This window comes from Rattus rattus, chromosome 1, assembly GCF_011064425.1.
Source record: "Rattus rattus isolate New Zealand chromosome 1, Rrattus_CSIRO_v1, whole genome shotgun sequence".
Taxonomy (NCBI): domain Eukaryota; kingdom Metazoa; phylum Chordata; class Mammalia; order Rodentia; family Muridae; genus Rattus; species Rattus rattus.
The window spans coordinates 17,006,831-17,032,530 of record NC_046154.1 but is presented as its reverse complement, the minus strand read 5'-3'; the positions used below and the strand labels follow the sequence as shown (position 1 = coordinate 17,032,530).

Sequence of the window (25,700 nt, the reverse complement as noted above, 5' to 3'; positions counted from 1 at the left end):
TAGACAGGGCCTGGACTTGGGAGCTTGCTTTCATGGCCTGGTAAGCCAATAAACACCAAGAACCTCGGCCTCTGTGTTGGACGTCAGTGAAGCCCCCCACACCTCCAGGTTTGAGGCTGAGGCAGGAGCCCTACAGTGATGGCTTTAAGCTAAGTACCCCAGAAACCTCAACCTCTGCCAGAGCAGGGACCCCTCAGGGCCGGACAAGCAGCCACAGTATGAGGTAGGAAGCCAGAAATGAGGACAAGTGTCTGACAAGTTTAAAACATGTATTTAAAATACAATTTATAAAATGCTTAATCTGCCGACTCAGGAGCCCGCGGTGGGGGTTAGGGTGAGGAGCTGCCTGCTACACCAGCAGAGCAAGACTGCAGGGTGCGGCCCTCCCTCCCAGTCCCTTCTGTACAGACGCCCAAGGGCCCGCCCCCTGGGTCATATGACCAGAAGCAGGACCCCAGAGGTTTTCTTGAGTCTCTGCTTACCAGGGAGACTGGATCAGCCCTGCCGGCCCATCCCTGAGCACAGCACCCCCAGATGGGGCAGAGCAGGGTATGGCAGGGCAGGACAGGGCTGGGCGGGACAGGTAGGCTCTGGAAGGGGCTGATGGCAGCAGATAGGGTGTTGCCTCCTGCCTGCAGGTGGGGAGCACCCTGATTGAGGGGACTGAGAAGGGCTGGTCACCAGACCCGGACCCCCAGCTCCTTTGGTTATAGGCTGACATCAGAGTAGTGGCTCATGGGAAGCGGTTAGCTGGAAGGGCTGAGGCCTGGCTCATGGGGTCCAGGAAGAGCTGGGGGAAGGGACAGTACCATGAAGGCAGACAAAGGGGCAGCAGCCTCAGGGTCCTGCCCTTCATCCCCCTGGGGATTTCCAAGCCAAAGCCTGCAACTTACTCAAAGACAGAAAGAGAGAAAAAAGAAAAAAGAAAAAAAAAAAGCACTTATGGAGTTATAGACAACTACAAAAAATGGAAAACACACACACACAAAAATAAACCCCACAAACACACACACAAAATCCAAACCGTTTCCCGCGCCCCCCACCCCCAACACCAGTCTGTTTTCCTTCTTTCCTTCCTTCCTTTAGTCTTGCCCGGCCACCTCTCCATCTAGAAGGCCAAATGCATGACTGCTGGTGGGCTTGGGAGGTGCAGGGGCACTGTGGGCGGGGCCTCCTTTGGCCAGACTGGGATGGGAGAGCCACTCTTGCACGCTCTCCATGTGCAGACGCTGCCTGCCCTTGGCTTCCACTAGAAGGGACCAGGCAAGCAGGGTTCTGCACCCTTCTCCAGAGAAAGGACAGTCTGTCCTTCAACCAAAACCACTAGCCCCTGTGGGCGGGCCCTAGACGCTGAGCTAGCAGCCCTCCTGCTGAGGCTCTGTTCCAGCTCACTCACAGATGGCCCCTGGTTTCAGGCAAGTCTAGGGCTGTGTTGGGGAAGGGCTCTTCCCAAGGGGAAGGTGATGTGGGCCATTGCTACAGGGCACAGGCCAGAGGAACCAAAGGCGGTATGATCCTGCAAAACTCAACACCTTGGCTGCTATGGCTGCCCTAATCCCACACCACACCACCCACTCCCAAACCTGAGTGCTGGTCAGGAGAGGGGAGGCTGTCAGGCTGGCTGAGGGATAAGGCGAAGTGCATTGGAAGAGACTACAAAGCCAGAGAGCACCTAGCGGGACACAGCCGCCCTCTCAAGCCTCTCCCACCAAGAGCCAAAGCAAACCTCCAGGCTCGGGAACAGAAATGGCCTTCATGTCAGCCTTGCTCTGCTAAGGGAAGGGCAGCCGAGCCCTCTGAGGAACCTGTCTGAGGAACCTGTTGGCCATCTGCCTTTGCAATGCAGTTTGTCTTTTCCGATGCTTCCCCAGCTGCTCTCGTCCACTCATTTCACCCAGGCTATGCTCCTGTATAGCCCCTGAGCCAGGACTGTCCATAGACGTGGCACGCCACAGATCCTTAAGCGTTCCATCCAGTCTTGCTGGAAGGGACAGGCCTCTCTACCTTCTGAGCTCTCCAGGCAGAGGCCTGGAGTTCTGGAGCCAGACTCTCTCCTGGGCTTGGGCTGACAGCCAACACTGGACAAGTGTCACCACTGCCTTGCTGAGCCCAGAGTCACTCTGTGCCCTCCTCTAGAAGCAGCAAACCTGGCTGGTAGGGGGCCAGCCCACCCTGAGGGGTGTGGGAAGGGGAAGCTCACCACTTTCCCCATCTCTCACAATACTAACGTGGGGTCAGCCCCTCCCCCAGGCTCTCTGAGCTATCTCTATGCGACTTAGCTGGGACTTAGCTGGAGGAAGGTGACTTAGGCACAGATGCTCATCTATGGGGGGCTCCCGAGCCCGGCCTCTCTTCTGGGTGGCAGTAGGAATACAGAAGCTAAGCTCATCAAAATCCTATTGGTTAATGTTTCTAGCAAATTTCCTAGAAACATCTTTTAAGTGACTACTAAACTACCCTTTCTCAATTAAAAATTCATTAAACTGCTAAACCCCTTCCATGCACTTTTTCTTGCAAATCAGGTATTTGTATTAAACAAACAAAAATAGGAAGAAAAAAAAAAGTAAGGATATTTTCAATGGAACTTACTTTAAGTGATGGCGACATGCACTTGGGGTGGGTGGGGGAGTTCTCATTTGTGTTTTGAAATCCCAAATTAATGAGCATGATAAACTGTTATTGCTGGCACTGGCTTTACCCCAAGTGGCCAAGTGGCACTGTCTGACCCTCTACTCTGAGTCCTTGGTAGGTTCCCCTAATCCTCCCCTAATCCCCACCCTTTCCCTTTCTATTGACTTGGGACAGCCCTTGTCAACATGCCAATCACAGTGGGAAGGGGGGGAGGCAGAGGTCACAGTGCATGGGGTTCAAGGTCACAGTGGGCGGAGCAAGGGGGATCACAGTGCAAGTAAGTCAGGTTATTCCCTCTGCTCAAGTCCAGACGTCTGCCACAGCAGTGCGACCCATGGCAGACAATCCAGGAGGCGGTGGTGGTGGTGGTGGCGGCGGCGGCAGCAGCCTTTCTGGCCTGCATTTATCTGCGCTGTTTGAAGCCTTGTGACCCGTCAGGACCCAACGGCTGTCTGATCACATTACTGGGCTGCCTGCTGTCTTCGGGTTGGGAGATCCTGGTTGGCCTAAAGGAAGATAAAAGGAAGGCTTTGAGGATAGAGAACATGCCCAGATTCATTTGTGTCTGCCACACTGAGTGTGGGACACACGTGCATAGGTGCATATGTGTGGCCAGAGACCATCAGGTACCATCCTCTATTCTCCACTTCTTCAAGACAGGGTCTTTCACTGAACCTAGAACTCACCAGGGATCAATTTAGGTACCCCCACGCCCGCTGTCCCCCATGCCCCCCCACGCCCGCTGCCCCCCAGTGCCAGGGATACAGTCACTTGTAGCCTTGTTTGGATTTTATGTGGGTGCTGGAGATTCAACTGGGGTCCTCATGCTTATCTTATAGTGCAGGCACTATGGAGCCACGCCCCAGCCTGAAGTTCCTGAACCTTAAAATCAACCCATGGTTGAGGCTGGGGATAGCAGCTGACTTGAGCTGCTGTGCCTGCTTTGACAAACAGGCTAGGGCATGCACTTCCCACTTTGACAGCTCCGGTGGGAAGGAGGAAGCGGTCAGCAGCCGCCTTTCAGGTGCCATTGCTTATCTGTAGGCAGACAGACTGTTCCAGGGTTGGGCCCCTAGCCATGAGCTCAGGAGTGAGCTGCACCCACCTGGCTGACTCCTGTTTCCCTCCAAACCACGAGGCTAGCTGCTGACTCCTAGTACTAGAGAAGACAGAAGGAGATGGACTTTCCCACTCCAGACAGGTGCAGACTAAGAGGAGAGAACACAACGGACGTTCCTTCAAAACAACGACGGCACTAGACACGGCGGCGCCTGCCCGTAACAGTGCAAGGGAGGCAGCAGGACCCGAGTGCGAGGCTGCCTAGGCTACACGGTGAATTACGCCAGCTTGTGTAAAAACTTGGTTTCAAAAAGCCAAAAGCAAACCAGGCATGGTGGTGCAGGCCTTTAATCTTAATCCCGCACCTGGGAGGCAGAGGCAGGTGAGTTCACAGCCAGCCTGGTCTACATCAGGGCTAGCCCCTGTCTCGGGAAAGAATAGCCAGAGAAAGCCCTCAAAACTAGAGGACTGGGGTACGCTCAGAGGCTGGCTGCTTGCTTAACAGGTTTGCACCTAAGTGTACAGTCCTCAACAATGGGGGGAAAAGAAAGAAGAGTCTATTGTGGTGTGGCTGTCACTTTAGCATCAGAGAAGCTGAGGCAGGAGAACTGCCAGGCCAGTCCAGGCTACAGGGTGAAACAGTGTCTCAAACACCAAAATTATGGGTTGGCCCTGTGCCTCCGCGCAGTGCCTGCCAGCATATAGAGAGCCCTAGGTTTGACTGCAGCCCCTGCAGGCGGGGGGACAGCTGTAAGCCCAGCAGACAGGAGGTAGGGCAGAGGGATTGACATTCAAGGTGGTTATTTCTACAACACTGAGTTTGAGGCTAGCCTAAGCTAAATGAGAGCCTGTATCAAAAACAAAAACCAGGCTTGTGTGTGCCGGCATCAGCATCCCAATCTTCAACCACATCGTCCTCATTTATTATGTGCAGTGTTCTGTCTGCATGGATGTACACGCACTCATGATGCCAGGAGAGGGCACTGGATCTCATTACAGATGGTCATGAGCGCCAGGTGCTTGCTGGGAATTGAACTCAGGACCTCTGGAAGAACAGGCAGTGCTCTTAACCGCTGAGCCATCTCTCCAGCCCATCCACACTTAAAACCTTTTAAAACTTATTGTACGTAATACATGCGCACCCCAAAGCACAAGTACCTCCACTGTCTGTGAGGGTTCCAGAAACTGAACTGAGCCCAGCTTGGAGCTGGGTGCTGGGATCCTAACGCAGGTCCTCAGGACAGCAAGCACCCCACTGACTGAGCCGCATCTCCAGTCCCCAAAGGCAGGGGCCTTTTTGTTGTGGCCAGGTTTCTCTGTGGCTCTGGCTGTCCTGGACAACTCACTATGTAGACCAGGCTGGCCTGAAACTAACAGAGGTCTAACTGCCTCTGCCTCCTGAGTGCTGGGATTAAAGGTGTGTGCAGCCACTGCCTAAAGGTATGTTTAACAATTACTATTTCATCAGAAAGTAACACAATACAAATCTAAATCTAAAAAGAGTAAGAAAATTGAAAAAGACACAAGTGACAATTACTGCAAAACTCACTGGCCTGGGGCTGCTGGAGACCCAGGCACATACTGGGCTTTTCTGGGGCCTGGGCAGAATTCAGCACCTCACAGTCATTTGCTCACTCAACGCTGGTGGGCAAGGCGGAATGACCCCTCCCCTACTTCTGAGATCTGCCATCAGGTTAAGTGGTTGTAACCTGTGACAGAGCCTGACTCAAAGCCCATCGGCCACCACACTTAACACCTGACAGCGCCCTAGGATGGAGAAAACTCTGCTACTCCAGTGCTTGGCTCTTAAGCTAAGGACCTCAGTTCGATTCCCAGAACCCACATAAAGGTGCCCAGCAGGCTGGTCCTCCCTTGCCACTGCTGGCACCTACACTCACCTGTCGAGGATGGGTTTCTCCTGCTCCTCCTCAGGGCTGGCACTGCCTAGGATCCGTCTCCGAGCCTCTGCGTACTCTGCCTCCCGCTGTGCTAGGGACTTGACAGGAAGGGCTGGCCTGCTGGTGGAGTTGGGGCTGCTGACCACACCGTTGCTGGTGGGCCTCTTGAGGATGCGGATCTGTGGAGGGGGCCCCGTGGGAAGGCTATCGTCTTGAATCACAATGGGCACTTTGGGAGGAGATTTGGATTTCCTGCTGACAAAGAGCAAACACAGCTTCATAAATCCCACAGTGAGCAGAAGGCCCATCTGAGCCCCACGCCCTCCTCGCTGTCTTCTCCCTTCCTACTAACTCTTCACCTGGCCTAGGACCAGACAACTGGACTCCCACACATCAGGCAGGACAGCAGCCTTGCCTCCAGCAAGTACTCCAGAGATCTAAGCCTGCAGGTCACCACCCCGTGGTCCTGGGACTTCCTCTCCACGTGCATAACAGACCCAGCAAGCACCATTTTGCCCTCGAGGCCAAAACATTTCACACCCAAAATTCAGTGACTTTGATGAAAACCCCAGCTTCCTTACAGAGACCAGAGTGTAGGAGGTTGGTGAACAGGGAGCCCCTCAGCCCAGGTCTCCCACAGCATGTGCTCGAAATGAGACAATACACAGTTACCTGCCGTGCCACTCAACCTGGCAACAAGCAAGACAAGATTTACCAAACTCTGCCTTCTGGCAAGTGACCTGTGCCTCTCAAGAGACAGGCTACACCAGACCAGCAAGTTACCGCCACACAAGAGCCTTTGAGCAGAGAAGTCTCCCTTACTGGGGCTCTCTGCTCTAATGGGCAGCGGCGGGGCTAGGATGAAACTGCTTAGCAATGCTCAGAAGAGAAGCACTGTCCAAGGCTGGGAGATGTGCACATCAACGCCAGGTGGCCACAGCAGAGGTCAAACTCCCCAAACACAAAGAGGACCAGCAGCACAGGGAGGGAGCACACAGAAGCCACAGATGAGAACAGGAGCAAGGCGAGAACACCTTCACCAGCCACCGGTGCTTCCCCAGCTCCTGTTCACAACCATCCAGACAAATGCCAGAGCCTCAACTGTCAGGAGGGTGGAAGCTACATGCTCTGTACCAGATGCAAAGGCCCTAGGTGTGTGGGGATGATGGGGAAAGGGTCTGGGGCCCTGGGGAGTAGCTCCTGGGAATCTGCAGAAGCCAGTAGTCTGATCACAACAGCAGGGAGTGTAGACTCCCAGAATCCCCTGGGGGATGAATTAGTCAGTTCTCTGTTGCTTGTTCCTGGGTTACCTAAGCCCAAAATCACCCTCTGAAACCCACTAACCGTGCTACACAATGGTGAGAAAACAATCCTTAAAGATCTCCAAAGAACTTCCTAGAATCTTCTCTTCCAAGATATTCTCATAATACCCTAAGCTGCCAAGCCATCAAGGACACAGACTCTTCATGTCACAAAAGACACCAATACCATAGGAGAAACAACTACCCACACCTTGGAGCCACTGGGCACAGCCACACATAAACCCAAATCTTGTCGCCTCCCTCTTTCCATCAGACAAGGGTCCAGTGAGGCGGAGACAGCTGCACCGGTCTCACCTCAAAGCCTCCATCCAGTGTCCTCATGGCCCGCCTACTGGGAGGAAGTGCTAGCTGCCCAGGAACCTAACACCTAAGGCTACCAGCCAGCTGGAGAACACGGCCTGCCCGGCCTGCCCAGCTCTCCAGTGGCAGAGAGCACGAGCCCTCACGCCAGACAACAGCCTTACCTCTCCTTTTGTGTGATCTTCAGTTTTTTTTCCAACCGTCTGTCTATTTCCTAGAGGAAAAAAATGTATATAAAAGTGGAAAAAAAATCTCTCTCAAATAAAACCTTAAGTCTTTATTTTTCCAAGCTAAGGGCAGTGTTTTCTCTCTTGTCAGGGACTTGGCTGTGCCCTTCAAACAGCCCTGAGGTTTGGGGACCTGGCTCCCTCTGAAGGTCCATCTCCCCTTAGCCCCACGAGCACAGCAACAGCACAGATCATCGTCAAGTGGGTTATTTTTTGCACAGCCTCCAGCCAGTCTCCTGTTGTCTCCTTCAGACTCACTCCAACGTTCTCAACTCATAGCTAACCAAGCCACCTCCCAGCTCAAGTGCTCGAGGGACCACATCTGAGCTCTGCCTCTCCCATCCCCCGAATCTACCCTCCTTGTTTGCACTAGAACAGGACTGAGCTGTCAGTGCCCAGGCCCCACCTGTCTGCAGCCTCCTCAGACCCGGGAGCTCCTCCTCCTCTTCTCAGATCCCACCAGTGCGGTGAGTGCCTGCCCCCTGGTGGTTAGCTCTCCCTTTTACATCCCCTCACAGCCACGTGTGTCAACTAGTTCATAATCTAGCACATGAGCTTTCCGTGGCCAGCACTTAGGGCAAGAAGCCTGCTCTTTGTCTCCATGGAATCTGAAGGTGAAGCAGAGGAGAGAGTTCTCACCAGAGCTGTCACGAAGTCACTATTGTAGGAAAGGTAAGAAACGAGCCTGAGGAAGAGCAGGTGAGACTCATCAATACATGGAGGAGCTCAACTCTCAGCACCTGAGCCTATGGCAGCCTCTACCTAGCAGAGGAACTCCAGATGCCTGCATTGAGAGCACGGAGTCTTAATCCCCAGGCTGTGTCAGTCCCTCCCTCTGACAACCAGAGAGCAGCCAGTTCCTGGAGGGGAAGGGCTATGTACTCAGCAAACGGCTCCCTCAAGAGTGGCCACTGGCTACTTCGCTGGCAGGGGATCTGGCAAGGTCAAGACACTTTTTTGGTTGTGACCACAGTGGATGGTGGCAGTGGGGGCTGTTCCTGGGTGGAGACGGAGTACTGTTAAGTGCCCTGTAACACAGGACTGCTGTGCTCTGCTCAGCACTATGTGCTAATGTCGTGTGGAGACAGTTCAAGCTGGCCAGTCCCATCCGTCTAAAGCTTCCCTGGCTCACCTAACTATTGCCTAGGGAGAGAAACAGTGTTTAGCACAGACAGCTGATCATCATGGAGTGAACCTGGCGTTCAATCCACTGGTAGAGAGTCAGACAATCAGGCCAACTTTCTTTAAGTGTTTTCTAGAAGGTTCTTTCTAAATTTGTGTCTCTTCCAACAATACAAAATTATACTGCCTGAAGCTACCTTTAAGTTTGAGCATTGCCTCTCATTTCCGGCAACACAACACACTGTGCTGGGGAGGCACAGCGAGTCTCCGGGGCACCTGGAAAGGCGGGAAAACCTTCCGCCCTGTGCCGGCTGGAGCACACTGTGCCATGAAAGTCAATGCATACATAGAAGACACGCACAGCAGTAAGAAAGTAGCGAGAACGCTTCTGACAAACACACTGATCCTACACCATGTCAGTTCAAGGGCAAATCCAAACGTCTTACACTAGCCTAATGCCTGCCTATTCCTCCTGCTTTCTCACAAGCAACCTCTTTATTTGTGGGTGCCAGCGTGTCTGAGTGTATGTGCAGACATGTGCTGGTGTCCGTGGAGTCCAGACAGATGATGCAGCTGCACTTAGATGTTTGTGAGCTGCCTAATGTGGGTGCTGGGATTTGAACTTTGGCCTTCATGGCTGAGCAGAAAGTGCTCTTAATCGCAGAGCCACCTTTCCAGTCCCAACCTTCCTTTGCTAACTCCCCCTGCTGATTCCAGTCTCTCCATCTTAACCACCTTCAGCATCTGTGAAATTTAACTTTCAAACAGGATTGAAAGCCAGCACCTGCAACAACCAAGGTAGGAGCGCAGTTTTATTTGCAGGGACAAATATGGAGCAACAAAGGGGTGGCAGATCACAACTAAAGACAGGGACAGGCTACTGCCACGGCTTGGATGACAAGACTTAGCACACTATTTTAAGAAATTCTCAATTCATAATTATTACAGGGGAAAAATATGAATCAGGTGATTCTTACTTTCCTATCACCACAAAGGTCACAGGGTACAGACAAAGGCAAGCTGCTCAGACACCCTGATGGAACCGAGCTTCCTTCTCCTCTAGGGCTATAGGAAGTCATCGGACTGCCCAGTACCTGCACACAGACCTGCATAGAAAGAAGCCTTCCAGAGGACATACGGAGCTAGCTCTGAGTAAACTCTGTCCCATTCTGTCATAATGAGCACATGCTGCATACAGTATTGCTGTTTCTTTTTTTTTTTTTTTTTTTTTTTTTTCCCGAGCTGGGGACCGAACCCAGGGCCTTTCGCTTGCTAGTCAAGTGCTCTACCACTGAGCTAAATCCCCAACCTCATATTGCTGTTTCTTTAAAGTAATACCCCGACCCTGAGGCGAGCTGCTGGCTGGGAAGGTCTTTAGATTTGATGTGGTCATTCCCCAAGCCATCACTGGCACTGCAAGAACTAAAACTGTCATAACAGCCATACTGTCAAGGCAGGGGAGCCAGGGTGGGGGCGGGGTCTCCTGTCAGGTCACAGAGTGACACATCAAGCTGAGCTGCTCTGGTGGAGTGGAGCTAACTGTCCACAGGCTATTCAGGACAGTGAGAAGGGAGCCCACTCTGCACGCAGCTGGAGAGGGAGGGCCCTGCACCAAGTGTCTGTCAGTCTGCTTGCTCATTCTGGGAAACTGAGCCCAGGTACAAGAAGAACAAGCAGGTCTCCTCCAGAGACACAGGCCTATCTGTTGGGTCACATGGGGAAGAATGAGCTTGGAGGGCCCTGCTAACAGCAAGGACCAAACTACCTCTTCCTCTCTCCCTCCCTCCCTCCGTCCCTCCTTCCTTCATTTAAACAATGTCACCAGCCTCCGTGGCTAGGGCAACAAAACCTGCAGCTCTGACCCTGCTCTGAGTAGACCCAGGACAAGGATGAGAGTATGAACATGCATGTGAGCTGAGGGTCGTCTGTGGTGCTGTGCCTTCCCCTGGAGAGGTCTCTGGTGACAGGAGAGGAGACTGCTCTGGAGAGTGAAGTGGATTCCTTTTCTCTGGGTTCACACCCATGTCAAAGATCAGTGCTGAACCCGAATCCCGCATGCTGACAGGCTCTCCGCAGTGAGCGCTGAGCGCGCCTGTGATGCCAGTGTGCGGAGGTTGAGGCGGGCTGAGTTCTGGCTCTTCCTTGGGTCAGTTTCTCCACGGATAAAGCAAAAGATTTCAAAGGCGGAACAACCTAGAAGTAATGCAGCCTACACAAGGCAACCGGGTCTCAGAGACAATGAAAAGGACAAAACCCAGGCTGCTCCCTGGCCGAAGAGTAACAAAGGCAGACAAAGGGGAAGCCTGGTCCGGAGGCAGATGTTTGGGCAGGATGGTCCTTTGGGAGGTAATCGAGTGTCTACACCCCCAGGTGAGTGAAAGCAGACACCACCATCTCCAAGTTCGCTCCTCTGAAGGGTAGCACAGCTTCTCTGGCTGTTGACGCTCTCTAACCTCACAATGATGCTTGTAGAAAGCCTGGCTGGAAGCTGTGGTGGAAGGCAAGAGCATGAAGGGGAAAGGATCATTCGAGGAGGGCAAGGCTATGGAAGGGCCTCACATAGCCTACCTTCTTATTGATATTTTTCGTGTGCTTCGCCTGCATGGACCGTGTCCTGGTGAAAGACCCCCTCCCAGAAAGAGAATTGTACAAGCCCAAGGCCCTCAACTATGAAGTAAAAAGTAAGTTTTTAGATACACAGAGTCAGAACTAAAATAAGCCTGAGAAAGTTCAGATGTGTCCAAGCTTTGTGGGACAAGCTGACCCATCATTTAGACGAAACAGACCATAAAAGAAAACAAAATACAGAAACCAGACTAAAATATGGGCATTGCTCCATGGGCCACCTGGCAGGGAAAAAGAATTGACTGGGATGCCCACAGATACCTGTGCTTCCTGATCAATAAAAATCCTCTTGCAGATTGCAGCCTGTGGACTCGGACTGGTCATTGGGGCTAGAGGATCTCCCTCCTGAGGGAAGATTCTCTCTGAGAGTCTTACACTGGGAAGCTGGGGGTGGGTTTGAGAGGGGTGAGGGGTGGGGATGGAAAGGCAATGCTTCCGCTGTTAAAGCCCTGGCTGCTCATCCACAGTCCAGGTTCAATTCCTAGCACCTGCACGAAGGTTCCAACTGTCCCAGGGGATCTAATGTTCCCTTCCTTCCGCTCTCCACAGGTACCAGGTGTGCACAGTGTACAAACACACCGGCAAAGACACCCACACACATAATAATTGGCAGAGTGGCACACACCTTTAGTCACAGTCAGAAACAGGTGAGCCAGCTTGGTCTACATGGCAAGTTCCATGAGAGCCAAGTGTAAGTAATAAATAAGACTTTGTCTTGACAAATAGATTTAAAAGCTTAACATTTACTGTGTGCACATGCTTGTCATGGAGCACGTGCAAAAGGCAGAGACTATCTCCAGGACAGTCTCTTCTCCCTTCTCTCCTCTCTCCCTACCATGTGGGTTTATGAACCGGTCATTACCTGTGTAGGAACAAGGGAGACAAATGGGACAGGTCTGTGTGAAAGGAAAGGACAATTAAGACCCAAGGTTTGCTCCTGTAACATTAAGAGGTGGCCAGAGCCAGGTATGGCAGCCTATGCTTGCAATCCTAGCACTGAACAGGCTGAGGTCAGATGCTCATGAGTTACTGGTCAGCCTAGACCACATAGTGAGTCCCAGGAAAAGCTGGGCTACAAGATCCCACATCAGAAAAACAAAACAAAAAAAGCAAACAAACAAACACCCTCCCCCCCCAATGAGCTGTAGAGATGGCTTGATGGGTAAACTGGGGATTTGAGTTCCAATCCCTAGCACTCAAGAAAAAGTCAGGCAGTGCTACAAGCCTATACCCTAGTCCCGGGGGTGGAGATGGTCAGATCCTAGGGACCTGCTGGGCAGCTAGTCCAGCTGATATGGTGAGTTCCAGGTTTAGAGAGCCTGTCTTACAGAAAGCATAAGGTAGAGGCTGTGGACCAGACACGGGGGCACAATGTGTAATTTCAGCGCTGGGCTTGGGAGGAGAAAGAGTTGCCATAAGTTCCCAGCCAGTCCTCATGGCCAGACGTCACAAAATTAAAACTGGGCTAGAGACTGCGTGGCGCTTCAGAGTGCCAGCTGCTCTCGAGGAGGCCGAGTTCTGGTATCCACATCAGGTGGTTTACAACTGCCTGAAACTCTAATTCCAGGGGATCTGAAGATCTCTTGTGACCTCTGTAGGCACCTGCATGCATGTATTCATACTGGTTACACAGATACACACACATACAAGTAATAAATCTTAAAAAATAAAAGGGGAGCCAGGCAGTGATGGGCTACAGAGAAACCTTGTCTCAAAACGCTAAATAAATAAATAAATAAATAGATAGATGGATGGATGGGGGGGGCTGGGGAGATGGCTCTGTGATTAAGAGCATTGGCTGCTCTTCCAGGTCATGGATTTGACTCCCAACACCCACGTGACAGCTCACAACCATCTACAATGTAGTCGCATGGGATCCAATCAATGCCCTATTCTAGTACGCACACATAAATACAGACAAAACGCTCGTATGGTCTCGGTGTGGAGTGCAGCATGGAGACCGCCACAGTGCATCTTAGATGGGAAGCTCGGTTAACCTAGGGATGGAGCCCTGAGCCACGCTCACAGGAGACGGTGAGTAAGCTCCCCACTTAGTCCACAAGGGTAGGAGGGAGTGGCTTGTCCTTTCAGGAGCTTGAACTGCTGTTGCCAGTTCTCCACCCCTGCCTCAGTGTCCAGCCAAGACGGTAGCTGCCCCAACCTAGTGCAGAGCTAACATAACAGGACCTTCTCTCGTGACTACTGCAACCAACCTAACCCAGAACAGCCCCATAAACTGCTTCCAAAGAAACTCTGGCCCTAGATTAGAAAGCATCCCCTTTTTACTGGCAATATAGGCAGTAAGTAACTCTTCTCAGATAACTTCTACCTGTCTGTCAGTTTCTGGCTTTCTCTCACACAGTGAGTAGTTCCACAGCTGGGTGGACAGGAAGCACGTCTCCGAGCTGACCAGGCAGGGCTAGGGAACCGGATGTGTGAGGCGAGATGTAAAGAACAACAGGGCTGGACTGGTATTGCCTTTAATCCTAGCACTGGAGAAGCAGAGGTAGGCGGACGTCTGTGTGCTCTAGGCCAGCCTGGTCTATGTAGCTAGTTACAGGCCCACAACAGACATAGGTACCCGTGTCCCTGGTTCAGGGTGGCCAGTGTTAGAATTCAGCAGAACTGTGTTCCTGGTCATGGCATGTCATGGCATGTCATGGTATGTCATGGCATGTCATGGTTCCCAGGAACCTGGGCAGGATTCCGGCTCTTCCTGAGATCCTCAATCTCACTTAGGGACAAAGCAAAGGAATTCATAAACTCAGATGGCTCATGGCTAAATTCCTAGGATATGAGAGCCCGAGAAAGGAGGACTACTATGAATCTGAAGTCAACAACTTCATAAGGAAGAACCCATGTGTAACCCATTTGTAATCACAAGAAGGTTGTGGTGCCCTTAAAGGAGCATCTCTACTGCAAATGTGCAATCCAGAGCTCTCCAAACACCTGCAGAGCCCGTCCTGCATGCAGTCCTACAGTTCTACATGTCGGCCAGCAGCAGACACTGGCTCAGACTGGCTGGGTTGGCGGCCCCATCCTTGGGGGAGTACCCAAAATTCTGGCACATCGGGTTCAAAAATTAAGCAAAGGTCCAAATGGTCTAAATTATAAATACTGATGTATGTGGTTTTGATGCCTTTTAAAAAAATATTACGAAAGCTCACTTGTGGGGAAAAGTGAAACTACATACGGCTAAGTTCAAGCATCCACCAAATCAAAGCATCCAGAGGGGATTAGAGATGGCCACTGTTTGCCTCTGACCGAGTGAGCCTGTTTCCATTCCATCCCCACAAAGCCCTCCCTCCCTTCTCTGTTACTTCCGGAGAGAGAGAAAACATGCCACTTAATTAAGTGGGTCACACAGGTCACAGGATCGGCCCCCTCTGAGGAAGTCTAGGCTTTGTCAGTGCCTTCCCTCTGCGTCCACCCTGCTTCCCTAAGGAGGGAGAGAGCTGGGGAGCATCAGTTGTGGAAAACGTGCTGCAGCAGATGTCGTCAGTCCTGGGGCCTGGAGGTGAGCAGGCCAGCTGGGCTGCTGGGCAGAGCCAGAGAGTGGGAGACATGAGCAAACCACAGAAGCTGTGTGCTGTGGCCAGACCTGTGCATAGCAAGTGACCCTGCCATGTAATGCACAGCACATGGGTCAGATAGAAGCAAGGAGAAAAGGAGCTCAAGAAACTGGGAAGAGGATGAAAAGATTAATAGAGGTAAAGTAGAGGAGACGACGCCTCCCCAAGGGTGACACTGCAGAACAAGTTTCCTTAGCTGTCAGGGGAAGGTTTCCCTGAAACCCCCTTCCCACCAAGGCACACTCAGCTCTCAGGGTGTCTACTCTAACCTGGTACTGGGGGAACTCTGACACTCCCCCTGCCCTAGATCTAGTTATACACCTCTTAAACTGGGGGCCACACTGAGGTCACTATTAAGTGCCAAATGAACACCAGATTTCCCACTTAATTCAGAATGTGAATTAGTATAGTTATAATAGTCTAATGATTAAAAAATTAAATTTTGTTTATTTTATACATTTGAGAACCTACATGGTATGTATCTACCATCCGGGTGTCTGGTGCTTGTGGAGCCAGCAAAGAGCATCAGATCCCTTGAGCGGGAGTTACAGGCTATTTTGAGTCACCACACGGGTTCTGGGAATCAAACCTAGGTTCTCTGCAAGAGCAAGTGCCACTGAGTCGGTTCTAGCTCCGTATTTAAAAATCTTTAACATGGATTACATGATGGAATATTATTACTTTTGATATATAGAGTAAAATTTAAATTATTAGGCTGGGTATGGTAGGTGCTTTCTTTATAAGTTTAAGGTCAACCGGGTCTACACGGCAAGTTCCAGGGCTATATAAGTCTGTCTCAAAACCATAAATAAACAAACAAACAAATGCCAGGAATGATTGACACACACCTTTCATCCTAGTACCAAGGAGGCAGAGGCAGGTGATCTAGGCAAGACAAGCCTGGTCTAATTAACAAGTTTCTAGACAGCTAGAAGAATATAATAGAGAGCATGTTTCAAAACATATCAGACAGACAGACTCCCGTGGCTCACAAGTACTTTCCTCTGAACGTGGCTTTACAGTCTAACAGTATAAGATACAGTCCACCACAGGGGGAGGGCACTGTTTACTGAAGGCCGCAGATCTGCCTAAAGCAAGCAGCACTTCCCAGGTACCCACTGCTGGTGTAGGCCCTGCCTGGCTTCAGTCAAGCCGAATTCCTACTCAGCCAAGGAGTACATAGCTGCCAGACTCATAGATTTTTGAATCCTCAATCCCTCAGCCTCCCAGAAGCACTGACTATCCACAGCTTCTTCCTGAAGAGCTGTTTCTTGACCCATATACTACTCTCCAGAGCCTGTCTCTGCCCCCAGAGACTCTTTCTCACCCTCCTGACCCCTTCCCTAATGGGCAGGTTCCTTTGCTCTCCTGACCTCTCAAGGCTGGAGGTCCCAAAGTTCAGACCCCTCTGCTACATCCTCCTTGGGCTTGGCTTCTTTCATTTATCTGTTTGCTTGTTTGTTTTATTTCAAGATGGATCTCACTATGTAACTCTGGCTGTCCTCCTGCCTCTGCCTGTCAAGTGCTGGGATTAAGAGCCTGTGCCACTGTGCCTGCCTGCCTTTCTTTGTTTTAATTATGGTTATTTATCTTACACAGGTGGAGGTTAGAGGTTAGAGAAGGTGAGCCTTCTCACTGACCCTGAATTGGTTTCTTTTTGAGATAGGGCCTTGCCTGTAGGGGAGACAGATCTTAAACTCACGGTAGCCTCAGCCTCAGCCTCCTAAATGCTGGGATTATACAGACACCTGTTACAGTGGCTATACCTCATCTACTCATCTAGGTCCAGAACTTTACAAACGCTGACAGATATTTTAGACGGCAGATGGGCTCTCCCACTCTTAGGAGGTATAAACCTAAGACTCTGCCCACCCAAGCCTGCTTCTTCCACCATCACAGCAACACAGACTTACAGCAGATCGGGCCAAAGTCCTGGCCACTACAACTACTGGTTGGTTCTGCTTTCAAAATACACACTAAACTTTCTTCACAGTAGTGGTTCAAGTCATCAACAAACCCTGGCTCCTGCCCATTCCACCTGAATTCTCCATGGCAGGCAGAGTGAGACTTAAAACTGACTGTGGCTTCCTGCTGCAAGGCAGTACCACACCTAATGTCCCCACCAAATCTGGAGCCCCAGTGCCTTTGACCTCATGGGCCACTTTCCCTCCCCATTTAGCCGCCACATGAGCCTCCACTGTTCCTCAGACAAACACAATTCTGCTCCAGCCTCGAGGCCTCCAACCACACTCAATGTCCCCTGCCTGGAATGCACTGGTGGGGCACAACTATTTCTATCCTGAACTCTCATCTTTTATTTTGTCCTGGTAATTTTGGTTTTGGTTATTTAAGACAGGGTCTCTACATAGCCCTGGCTGTCCTGGAACTGGCTATGTAGACCATGCTGGCCTTAAACTCAGAGATCCACCTGGCTCTCTGGAACTTAAAACACCCCTTCTGCCTCAGCCTCTCCAAAGCAGAGTTTCAGGTGTCTTGCCATCATAGCAGCCCTTTGACCTTTGACCTTCTCAGACCTAGCTTTACGAAAACGTACTCTGCCCCAGCCATTCGTGCTTCCTGTGCCTCTAAATCCATTTGCCTTTCTCTGTCAAGCGTTCGTATAAAACATATGCCGGGGATGTCACCAACAGAGCTTTGTGAGCAGACACGTCACACTGGGCCCAGGAGCCTAAAAACAATGCCCTACACACCAATCTGCTAACAGTCCTCATGGAGCAATCCTGGAGCTGCCCCAGTTTTACAGATGGAAGAGAACCAATTCTGAGAGGTTATGTCACAACACAGTTCCAGTGTGGACTGGAGCCAGGATCAACTGGGCTTGTCAGTGTCCAAGGAAGTGACTACACACTTTCAAACTGGAGCTAAGGCTGCTGGGGGTGCAGCTCAGAGGCAGAACATGAAGCAGGCCTGGATGAGACTGTTCAATATTCTCTGTTACGCATGTGGACCGCGTGTATGTACTCCTCGGTGGGACAGCAGGGTCTGCAGTCTCGTATGTGGCACATCCTCTGGTCACCATCTCCAATCCCTGCTGCAACCATAGGTGCAAATCAGCCTTGCGGCACACTCAAGAGACAACTTGACAAAGGACACACTAGTGATGGAACCAACCGGCTTCTGCACCAGGCAGGTTCCCGTGAGCCCAGGTTTGTTAAGAAAGGGCCGATGACTTCATGGCCAGCCAGGCAGCAGCAAAAGGAAATCTCTCTTCAGCAGAAACCAGACCCAGTAATTTAAAAGGACCCCAGCTGAGGTCTTGCAGCCCTGACACAATGGAATGCTTGCCTTTGGACACTTCATGGCTCAGTGTGGGAGGGAATCCATGCAGGTCAAATAAAACAGGGCAAAGTCTCTTGCACTCCGCTTTGTGGGTTTGCTTTTCTTCATTGTTTTACTAGTTTGGTTTTCACACAGCACTGGGCAACTGTACGTTAGTACTCAGAAACATGGAGCAAGAGAACCCCTAGACAGTCTCAGGACTTGTGAGCCCCCAGGGTTTGGAGGGCAGTGACTTACACACACACACACACACCCACACACACACACACACACACACACACACACACACACACACACACACACAGCACAGCCCTCACACCAGCCTTCACTCTCCAGCCTCTAGGCCAAACCCATCAATTCAGGTTTACAACGAGAAGGAAGCTAAAGAGGAGGCAGGAAGCTAGCTGCCCCAGATCAGACCTGGCACCGACCCCCAGGCTAAGTGGCTTCTGTGGCCACACTGGGGGTGAAGAATCCATTCTTCCTAAGGAGGCATCTCCACTTCTCCCAGAGACACTGACAAGTGGGTGGGCTTTGGAGACTGAATCAAGTTACAATCACATCACCTCCAATTGTATTTGACCCAAGGGTGCGCTTATCAAGTCCAGCTTAGAATCAATCACTTCAGCAGGCAGAAGTGAACACAAATGAGTCACAAGACAAAGAGGGTCCAGAAGAGAGAGCAACCAGGACCCACAGGAAGGCACTCAAACCTAATCATGAGCAAAAAATATTTCAATCTCTCTTTTCATCAGGTCAAGTGTTAAAAACGGTATTTCAGGGCTGGAGAGATGGCTCAGCGGTTAAGAGCACTGGCTGCTCTTCCAGAGATCCTGAGTTCAATTCCCAGCAACCACATGGTGGCTCACAACCATCTGTAATGAGATCCGATGCCCTCTTCTGGTGTGTCTGAAGACAGCGACAGTGTACTCATATACATTAAATAAACACATCTTTTTCTTTTTTAAAAAAAAAAAAAAAAAAGGTATTTCAAGCCAGATGAAGGAAGGCTGAGGCAGAAGGATCACAAGTTCAAGGCCCACCTGGGCTACACAGTGAGACAAAATAAAGGACTGTCTTGTTTAAGATTTCCAGCAGCCAGCACCTCACTGGCAAGTCACTGTTGTGGGCGTTAAAGCTGCTCACCCCTGTTGAAGCAGGTCAAGCTCAGGTGAGAACACGGGAGAACTTCAAAGAGCCGACAAAAGAAGCACGCTGAAGCGCCTCACCGGTTAATTACCGGTGACAAGCAAACGGAAACAACTAGAACAAGGAGCAGGACCCAGGGGTTCTGGGGCTAGAACTGACCTTCCTTTCTTGGAGCAGGGACAGAGCAACTTCCACCCTCTAGGTTGGTGACGATGAGCACTAAGGTACAGTTAAGGTACAGTCAGACTGACTAGAGTGAGCTCATGCCCCAGTCTCAGCCCTTCCAGAAAAGGGTGGCAGTGTCTGTTCACCAGCGAGCCACGCAAACAGGCAACAGGAGCAGAACCGCCAGCTGGAGGATCTCCAAAGACCCGGAAGCCATGAAGGCCAAGTCTGACTCTCGGGTCCATAAAGAATGACAAGCTGACCTCCACACACTTCAGACAACTCGCCCCAGCATCAAGGCTGCTACTGTCCACATTTACCACTCTTCTGGGAGCAGAATGGCTTACTTCCTGCGTGCAGACGGGACAAGATAATGTGCACACAAACCACTGATGGGACTTGTTCCCTATTTCTGTGGCGTCTGGTTTCTTAATGTTTGGAACCAACAGCCTGCAAGAACAAGATGTTAAGAAGCTGTGTGTCAGAGGCTAGCAGAGTTAAAACTCTGCACAGTGAAATCTCTGGGGTTACTTTCTGACGGCATGCCAGGTGGTGCTCTTCCTGGCCCCCACGGCACTACCCAAGAACAACAGCGGAGGGCTTTGGCTGTAAGCTCAGTGATACATTCCAAGGTCAATTCCTCATACCAGAAAAAGAAAGAATAAATTAGTTTTTAAAAAATTTTGTACTTTGGCACAACCAAAGTATTAAACTCAATCTCCTCCTAGGAAACCAACAAGTCAGTCTCAGTCTTGACAGGAGAAAACTAACGCCCACCAGTGAGGAAAGCATTCAGAAAACTGTGCTTTGTGGAGGCTGGCTACCTGCATCAGAGGGCTGCTGCTCGCCGAGGGGGCCAATGTCCTTTAGAGGAGGGACTATTAAGAGGGCTGGTCCCCAGAACATGTCTGGGTCACTACATCTCCACGATAGCGACTTTCTCTCGCAGGATTTCACCAACGGCTTTAGAGAGACGCTTCTCTCCTGCAGAAGGAAAAGCAAGGCTACAGCCCACGGCAACCATGGCAGCTCCCTCAAGAGCCCAGAGCATGCTGAGAACAGGGCCCCCATGGAGCCCCAGTGAAAAGGACTGAGAGCCACTGCTGAAAAGCTCATTGTCCTTCTTCCTCTGAAGCCACAGGAAAGCAGATCTCTTTCCAGAGGTCAGGTTCAGCCAACTCACAGCCATCATGCCTCAAGTGGCCAAAAGCTCTGGGGAGAAAAAACCTTCAGAGAACACTGCAGATCCCAGGACTCAGGGTTGTGAAAAGAAGGGCAGTGCTGAGGCCTTCAGGCTCAGCAGAGCAGGGTGTCCAGACTAACTCACCTGCTGTCTTGTGCCTACTACACAGCCAACTGTACACTCCAAAAGAAGACAGAGTAAAACAAAACACCTTGGAGATACAGCCACTCCACCCAAGAAAAGGAACGGATTTTACCTCTTCAATGAAAACCCAACTCGCCCTGGCCTCTGCTAGAGGGCGGACAAAGGTAGGGAGACGCGAATTCAGCTTTCCTCCGCTCTAAGGCCAAAGCCACAGCTTCCAGAAGCGAGTTCAAGGCGCCCTGCAAACCTCTCTGGCTGCATCTTTTTCCACTGCGTCCTGCCAACCTTAGCGTCTCCAGCCAGGAGGAAATGCTTGCAGTGTGGGAAGCTCTCCACACCGCCTCATCTGTGTGTGCTGGCCACACCACCACCTGCCCAGCGATCGGACAAGGCGGCTCTATTCAGCTCGACTTTCAAATCTTCTTTTATTTCTTCCCCTCGCCTCCCCCTGCCCCAGTCTTCCCATTTGCCCAGGCTGGCCTCAGCCTCACGACCCTATGGCCTCAGTGTCCTGAGCCTTGTGGTTACAGGTGTGCACCACTATTCTTGACTCTCGGTCTTTCAAGGCTGGTGTGGACATAATCTACACAAGACCCCTGGCCCCAGGCATGGCACCCACTCCTTCACCTTCTACAGTGCTGATGCCTGGCACACAACTGATACAATGTCTACGGACGCTTTCTCACAGGGCCAAGCATCACTGGCAGGGCAATGTCTGGACAACTGGCTCACAGGAGTGGAAAGTAAAAATGCATTTGAATTCTCAACCCAGAAGACTAGTTACCTAGTTACCTTTTTAACTGGAAGACATTTATCGGGCTTGGAAATAAGCTCAGTAGTAACCTCTTGCCTGGCACATATGAGACCCTGGGTTTCATTCTTGGCGCGGGCAACACATAAAGGATAAAGGGCCGGGGAACTGATAGTGGAGGTGCACAGCTATGATCCCAGAGGCAGGAGGATCTGAGTTTAAGGTCAGCCTGGGCTTCATAAAGACCCTGCTTTTAAAAAGGAGCTTAAGGGTGCTGATGGCACGTTCAATCCTGGGAACCCATGTGGTGGGAGGAGAGCCAATTCTTCTAAGCTGCTCTCTGACCTCTCCACATACCAATTCCCCAAAGCACACACACGCAACAATTAAGTGTGGAAAAGATACATGTTCTTCCCCTTAGCTGCTTAATTTGGGGGGGGATATCAAAGGAAACTCTGGGGGTTCAGGGATACTGGGAAAGGTCATAGTGCCTCACAGCCACCAGCCTAGCTCTATCTCTCACCCCCTTTTCTAGTTGAGGTGGTTTATCAACAAGGGAAGATAAGTCACTGTCCATGTATTTCTTTTGTCTAAATAACTCTGTGTTTAACTAGCTTCAAACCATCACTACCGAAGCTGAGTGTGGTGGTACACACCTTTAATCTGAGTTTGAGGTCACCCTGGTCTACGGAGGGAGTTCCAGGACAGCCAGAGCTACTACACAGAGAAATCCTGCCTGGAAAACCAATCGCTGATCTACTTTCTGGGGCAGGAAGCTGTCTTCTAATTACAAACTACTCCTGTTGCCACTAGAGACTTGATGAGGAGGACAGAGGCCACAGGTCAAAGTTCAAAGCAGATGAAGACTCACCTCAGGGTACTTAGTGCCTGTGCTTAGCAAGCACAGGCCCTGGGTCTGACCCTCAGTGCCCTCCCTCCCTATCAGTAAGGTGTGAATCAACAATGACTCAAGTCAACATTTTCACATCCCCACCACTCGCATTTCTAAAGAATCATTTCTCGGCAAAAGGCACACTATACTCTCTGAACTGTCTTTAGAGTATGGCTGTAATCCCTCAGGAGGGAACACGCAAAGGAGCCACTGTACAGTAGGGAAGCAGTCACAGACGAAGCAGCGGCTGGTTAAAATCCACCCGAGGTGACCCTTCAAGCCAGCCCTTCCACCAGTGCACACCACACTCTACCCCGGGAACTTTGAAGACACTCAAGGGGGAAAAGTGACGTCAGATCTGACCCAGCCAGAGCCAGCGCCACAGTGCTGGAGGGCAGGGATCCTCTGGATCTGCAGAGTCTGGACACTCAATTTTACAACCAGCCAACTCCCAGTCACTGATCTCTCTGCTTCCACCTGTTTCCTTCTGCTTATTTGTTTGTTTGTTTAGGTCTTTCTTTTTTGGAGGTCAGGCACATTCAAAACTCACTACCAGAAGGGAGACAAGGTAATGTAAATCCAAGAATGTTTACACCAGCAACCACCTGCCCCTCAAAGACACCATAGCAAACATATTAAATATGAAGGCCAGCGGCTGGAGGGATGGCTCAGGGGTAAAGAAGTCTGCACTGCTCTTGCAGACTAGGGTTTCCTTCCCAGCGCTCCCATCAAATGGCTCACAATGGTCTGTGACCCCAGCCACATGACTTCTGGCATCCTAGAGCACCCACACACCCACGAGCAGAGAATGCACACCCTCACTTTCTCTAGAAATAGTCAGTGGTGCGTGCTTCCAATCCCAACACTGCCCTCAGGAAGCTGAAGCAGGCAGAGCTCTTTGAGTTCCAGACCACCTGGTCTACAGAGCAAATTCCAGGACAGCCAGGGCTACAGGAAACCCCATCTTTTCAAAATAAATAAAATAACAAATACATAAAAATCAGAAAAAAGTGTTTTTGTTTTAATCTTTTCTTTTTTTTTTTTTTTTTTTTGGTTCTTTTTTTCGGAGCTGGGGACCGAACCCAGGGCCTTGCGCTTCCTAGGTAAGCACTCTACCGCTGAGCTAAATCCCCAGCCCCTCTATTTTTTTTTTAATGCAGGAGGTGACAAAAGGGGTGTCCGGGTGACAATCCTCCCTCCTAGTGGCAGGCCATAAATGCCTGTACCGGAAATTGTGCATTTTCTGGCATAAGTCACTATTGCACACATTTCCTAACAGGCAGCACACACTCGAAAATATTGGTGGGATGAATAAATACCTAAATGACACTTGTTACTCCCTAAAAATCTTATTTGCTGCTGAGTGTGATGGCGCACGCCTTTAATTTCAGCACGCCAGAGGCTGAGACAGTCAGATCTTTGTGATTTTGAGGCCAGCCTGGTCTACATGTGGTGATTTCCAGGACAGCCACGGCTACATAGAGACCTTGTCTCAAAAATACCAAAAGCCAAAAGAAACTCTTTCTTGATTCAAGGGGAATGTATTCCTTCAAATGCTCGTTAATGCTAAGTGGGAGAACATCACCAATCTTTCGAGAAATGCTGAACTAGTGGAAAAAACTTCGAGACCAAGTTTCAACATTCCTGTGAAGATACAGCACTGCTAGGCTGGTCAGAAGCGTTAGGGGCAGACAGACCCAGCTCCTCCTCTATCCTTGTATATGTGACTCCCCACGCATAAGCTTTTGAGGTGAATGTCACCGGAGCCCAGCCCAGCCCAGGCGCGGACACATGGTCACCAAAGAGACATTTCCGTCTCCACGAGGGTTAGCGTCGAACTTCAAACTCTGAAATTACCACGATAAACACGAACCTAAGAGACAAGGTTTCTACTTGGGAAAATATTTTCCATTTCCTATAACTTTTGGAGGCAAGCAAAAACTCCCAAATCATACCGATCGGTAATCTCCCCTTCTCCTAGCAGGCATGAGGCTTTCTTACAAATCACACCCATCTTCCCTTCCCTCCCCTCCACCCAGACGAACGTAGTCCGAGATCCTCCCCACTGCGCAGATCTCTGGGTGGGTCCCGGGGAAGAGCGGATGCTTGCAGAGTTTAGGGGAGCTCCGCTGAGATCCCCGGGAGACTCGGAGTAAAACTGAAAGAGGAAAAGGGAAAGGAAGAGAAAACCCAGGCTCGCTCACCGGGGCGGAAGGCGCACAGTGGCGGGGGATTTCGGCCCAGCGCCCAGTGGTCCCAGAGGACACATGGTTGCTTGCTCCCCGCTGTCTCGGGGCCTCCTCCCGCTCTTCCTCCGAGCCAGGCACGCCGCCCGAACCCCTCCCTCACCAGACAGAGCACAAGAACTTTAAAATGGTCCCTGGGGCGCGGGGACTAGAGAGAGTTGCCTCGGGGTAGAAGGTGGGGCGCCTTGAGCGACGCGCACACCGCTGGGCGGAGAGGCACCCGGCAAAGGTGGAGGGAGAAATGGAACGCGGCCCCTTTAAGAGGCCTTCGCGGCGCTCCGGGACCGGGGGCCTCTCTTCCACCTCCCGCCCGGTGTGGGAGACCCTTCCTTGGGGAAAACTATCCCCAGACCCGCTCCCGGGAGGCTTCCCTCACGCCAGGTCCGCCGTCCCTGCCGCGGGGCGGCAGCTCCTCCTTACCCCGCTGTCTGCCGCCTCCTCCCAGCTCTCAGCGACCTCCTCATCTTCCATCTTACTCGCCGCTTTCCCTCCTCCCCCAACCCCTCCCCGCGCCTGCGCCTTGAAGCGCGCTGGGTCGCGGGCGGAGGCACGCAGGGCTTTCCTCAATGGACCACGCCCCCTCCCTCACTCAGCCCGGAAGAGGCTACAGACTAGGCCCGCAACTAGTCTGGTCTGCCATCTTGGAAAAGGGCAAGGAAGTCCGATAGATCTCCATCTTTTTTGATGTCAACACGCTCTCTGGTTTACTGAATGAGAGAGAGTTCAAGTGACGTTACCTGCTCCAGTTCCGGAACTGTGTACTTTGGAACCATCCTTTCTTAGGGCAGGCAATGGTTGAAAAAAACTTTTCTTTTTCAAAATTTGAATCTCAAAAGAAAAAAAGTGAGTCTAAGTTTATCTAAGTTAACAGGTTATGCGTTTGTTCTACAATATTCTCAAAACATTTCTATAATTCAACAAAGGATTAAGAATTGGGCTGGAGAGATGGCTCAGCAGTTAAGACTGCTCTTCCTAGAGGTCCTGACTTCAATTCCCAGCAGCCACATGGTGGCTCACAACCATCTGTAATGAGATCTGATGCATTTTCTGATGTGTCTGAGGACAGCTACAGTGTACTCATATACGTAAAGTAAATATTTTTTTAAAAGCATAT

General features: G+C 51.0%; 1 protein-coding gene across 5 annotated transcripts; it reads right to left on the bottom strand.

Annotated features, from left to right (window-relative positions):
• Positions 1-252: 252 nt before the first annotated feature.
• On the bottom strand, positions 253-25,088 carry Szrd1 (SUZ RNA binding domain containing 1). 5 transcript variants are annotated; one of them, XR_004386995.1, is made up of 5 exons: positions 25,007-25,088; positions 7,375-7,424; positions 5,589-5,843; positions 3,737-3,839; positions 253-3,137 (listed from the first exon to the last, which is right to left on the bottom strand). XR_004386995.1 is itself a non-coding variant. In XM_032895200.1 (4 exons), exons 1-4 carry the CDS (start codon positions 25,055-25,057, stop codon positions 3,035-3,037), a joined length of 459 nt encoding a protein of 152 aa, XP_032751091.1. In that variant the 5' UTR covers positions 25,058-25,088; the 3' UTR covers positions 253-3,034. The 5 variants fall into 5 exon arrangements, 4 of the variants coding, with proteins under 4 accessions (XP_032751091.1, XP_032751095.1, XP_032751105.1 ...); XM_032895200.1 differs by lacking the exon at positions 3,737-3,839; XM_032895204.1 differs by lacking the exon at positions 3,737-3,839 and having other exon boundaries at positions 5,589-5,840.
• Positions 25,089-25,700: the final 612 nt, after the last annotated feature.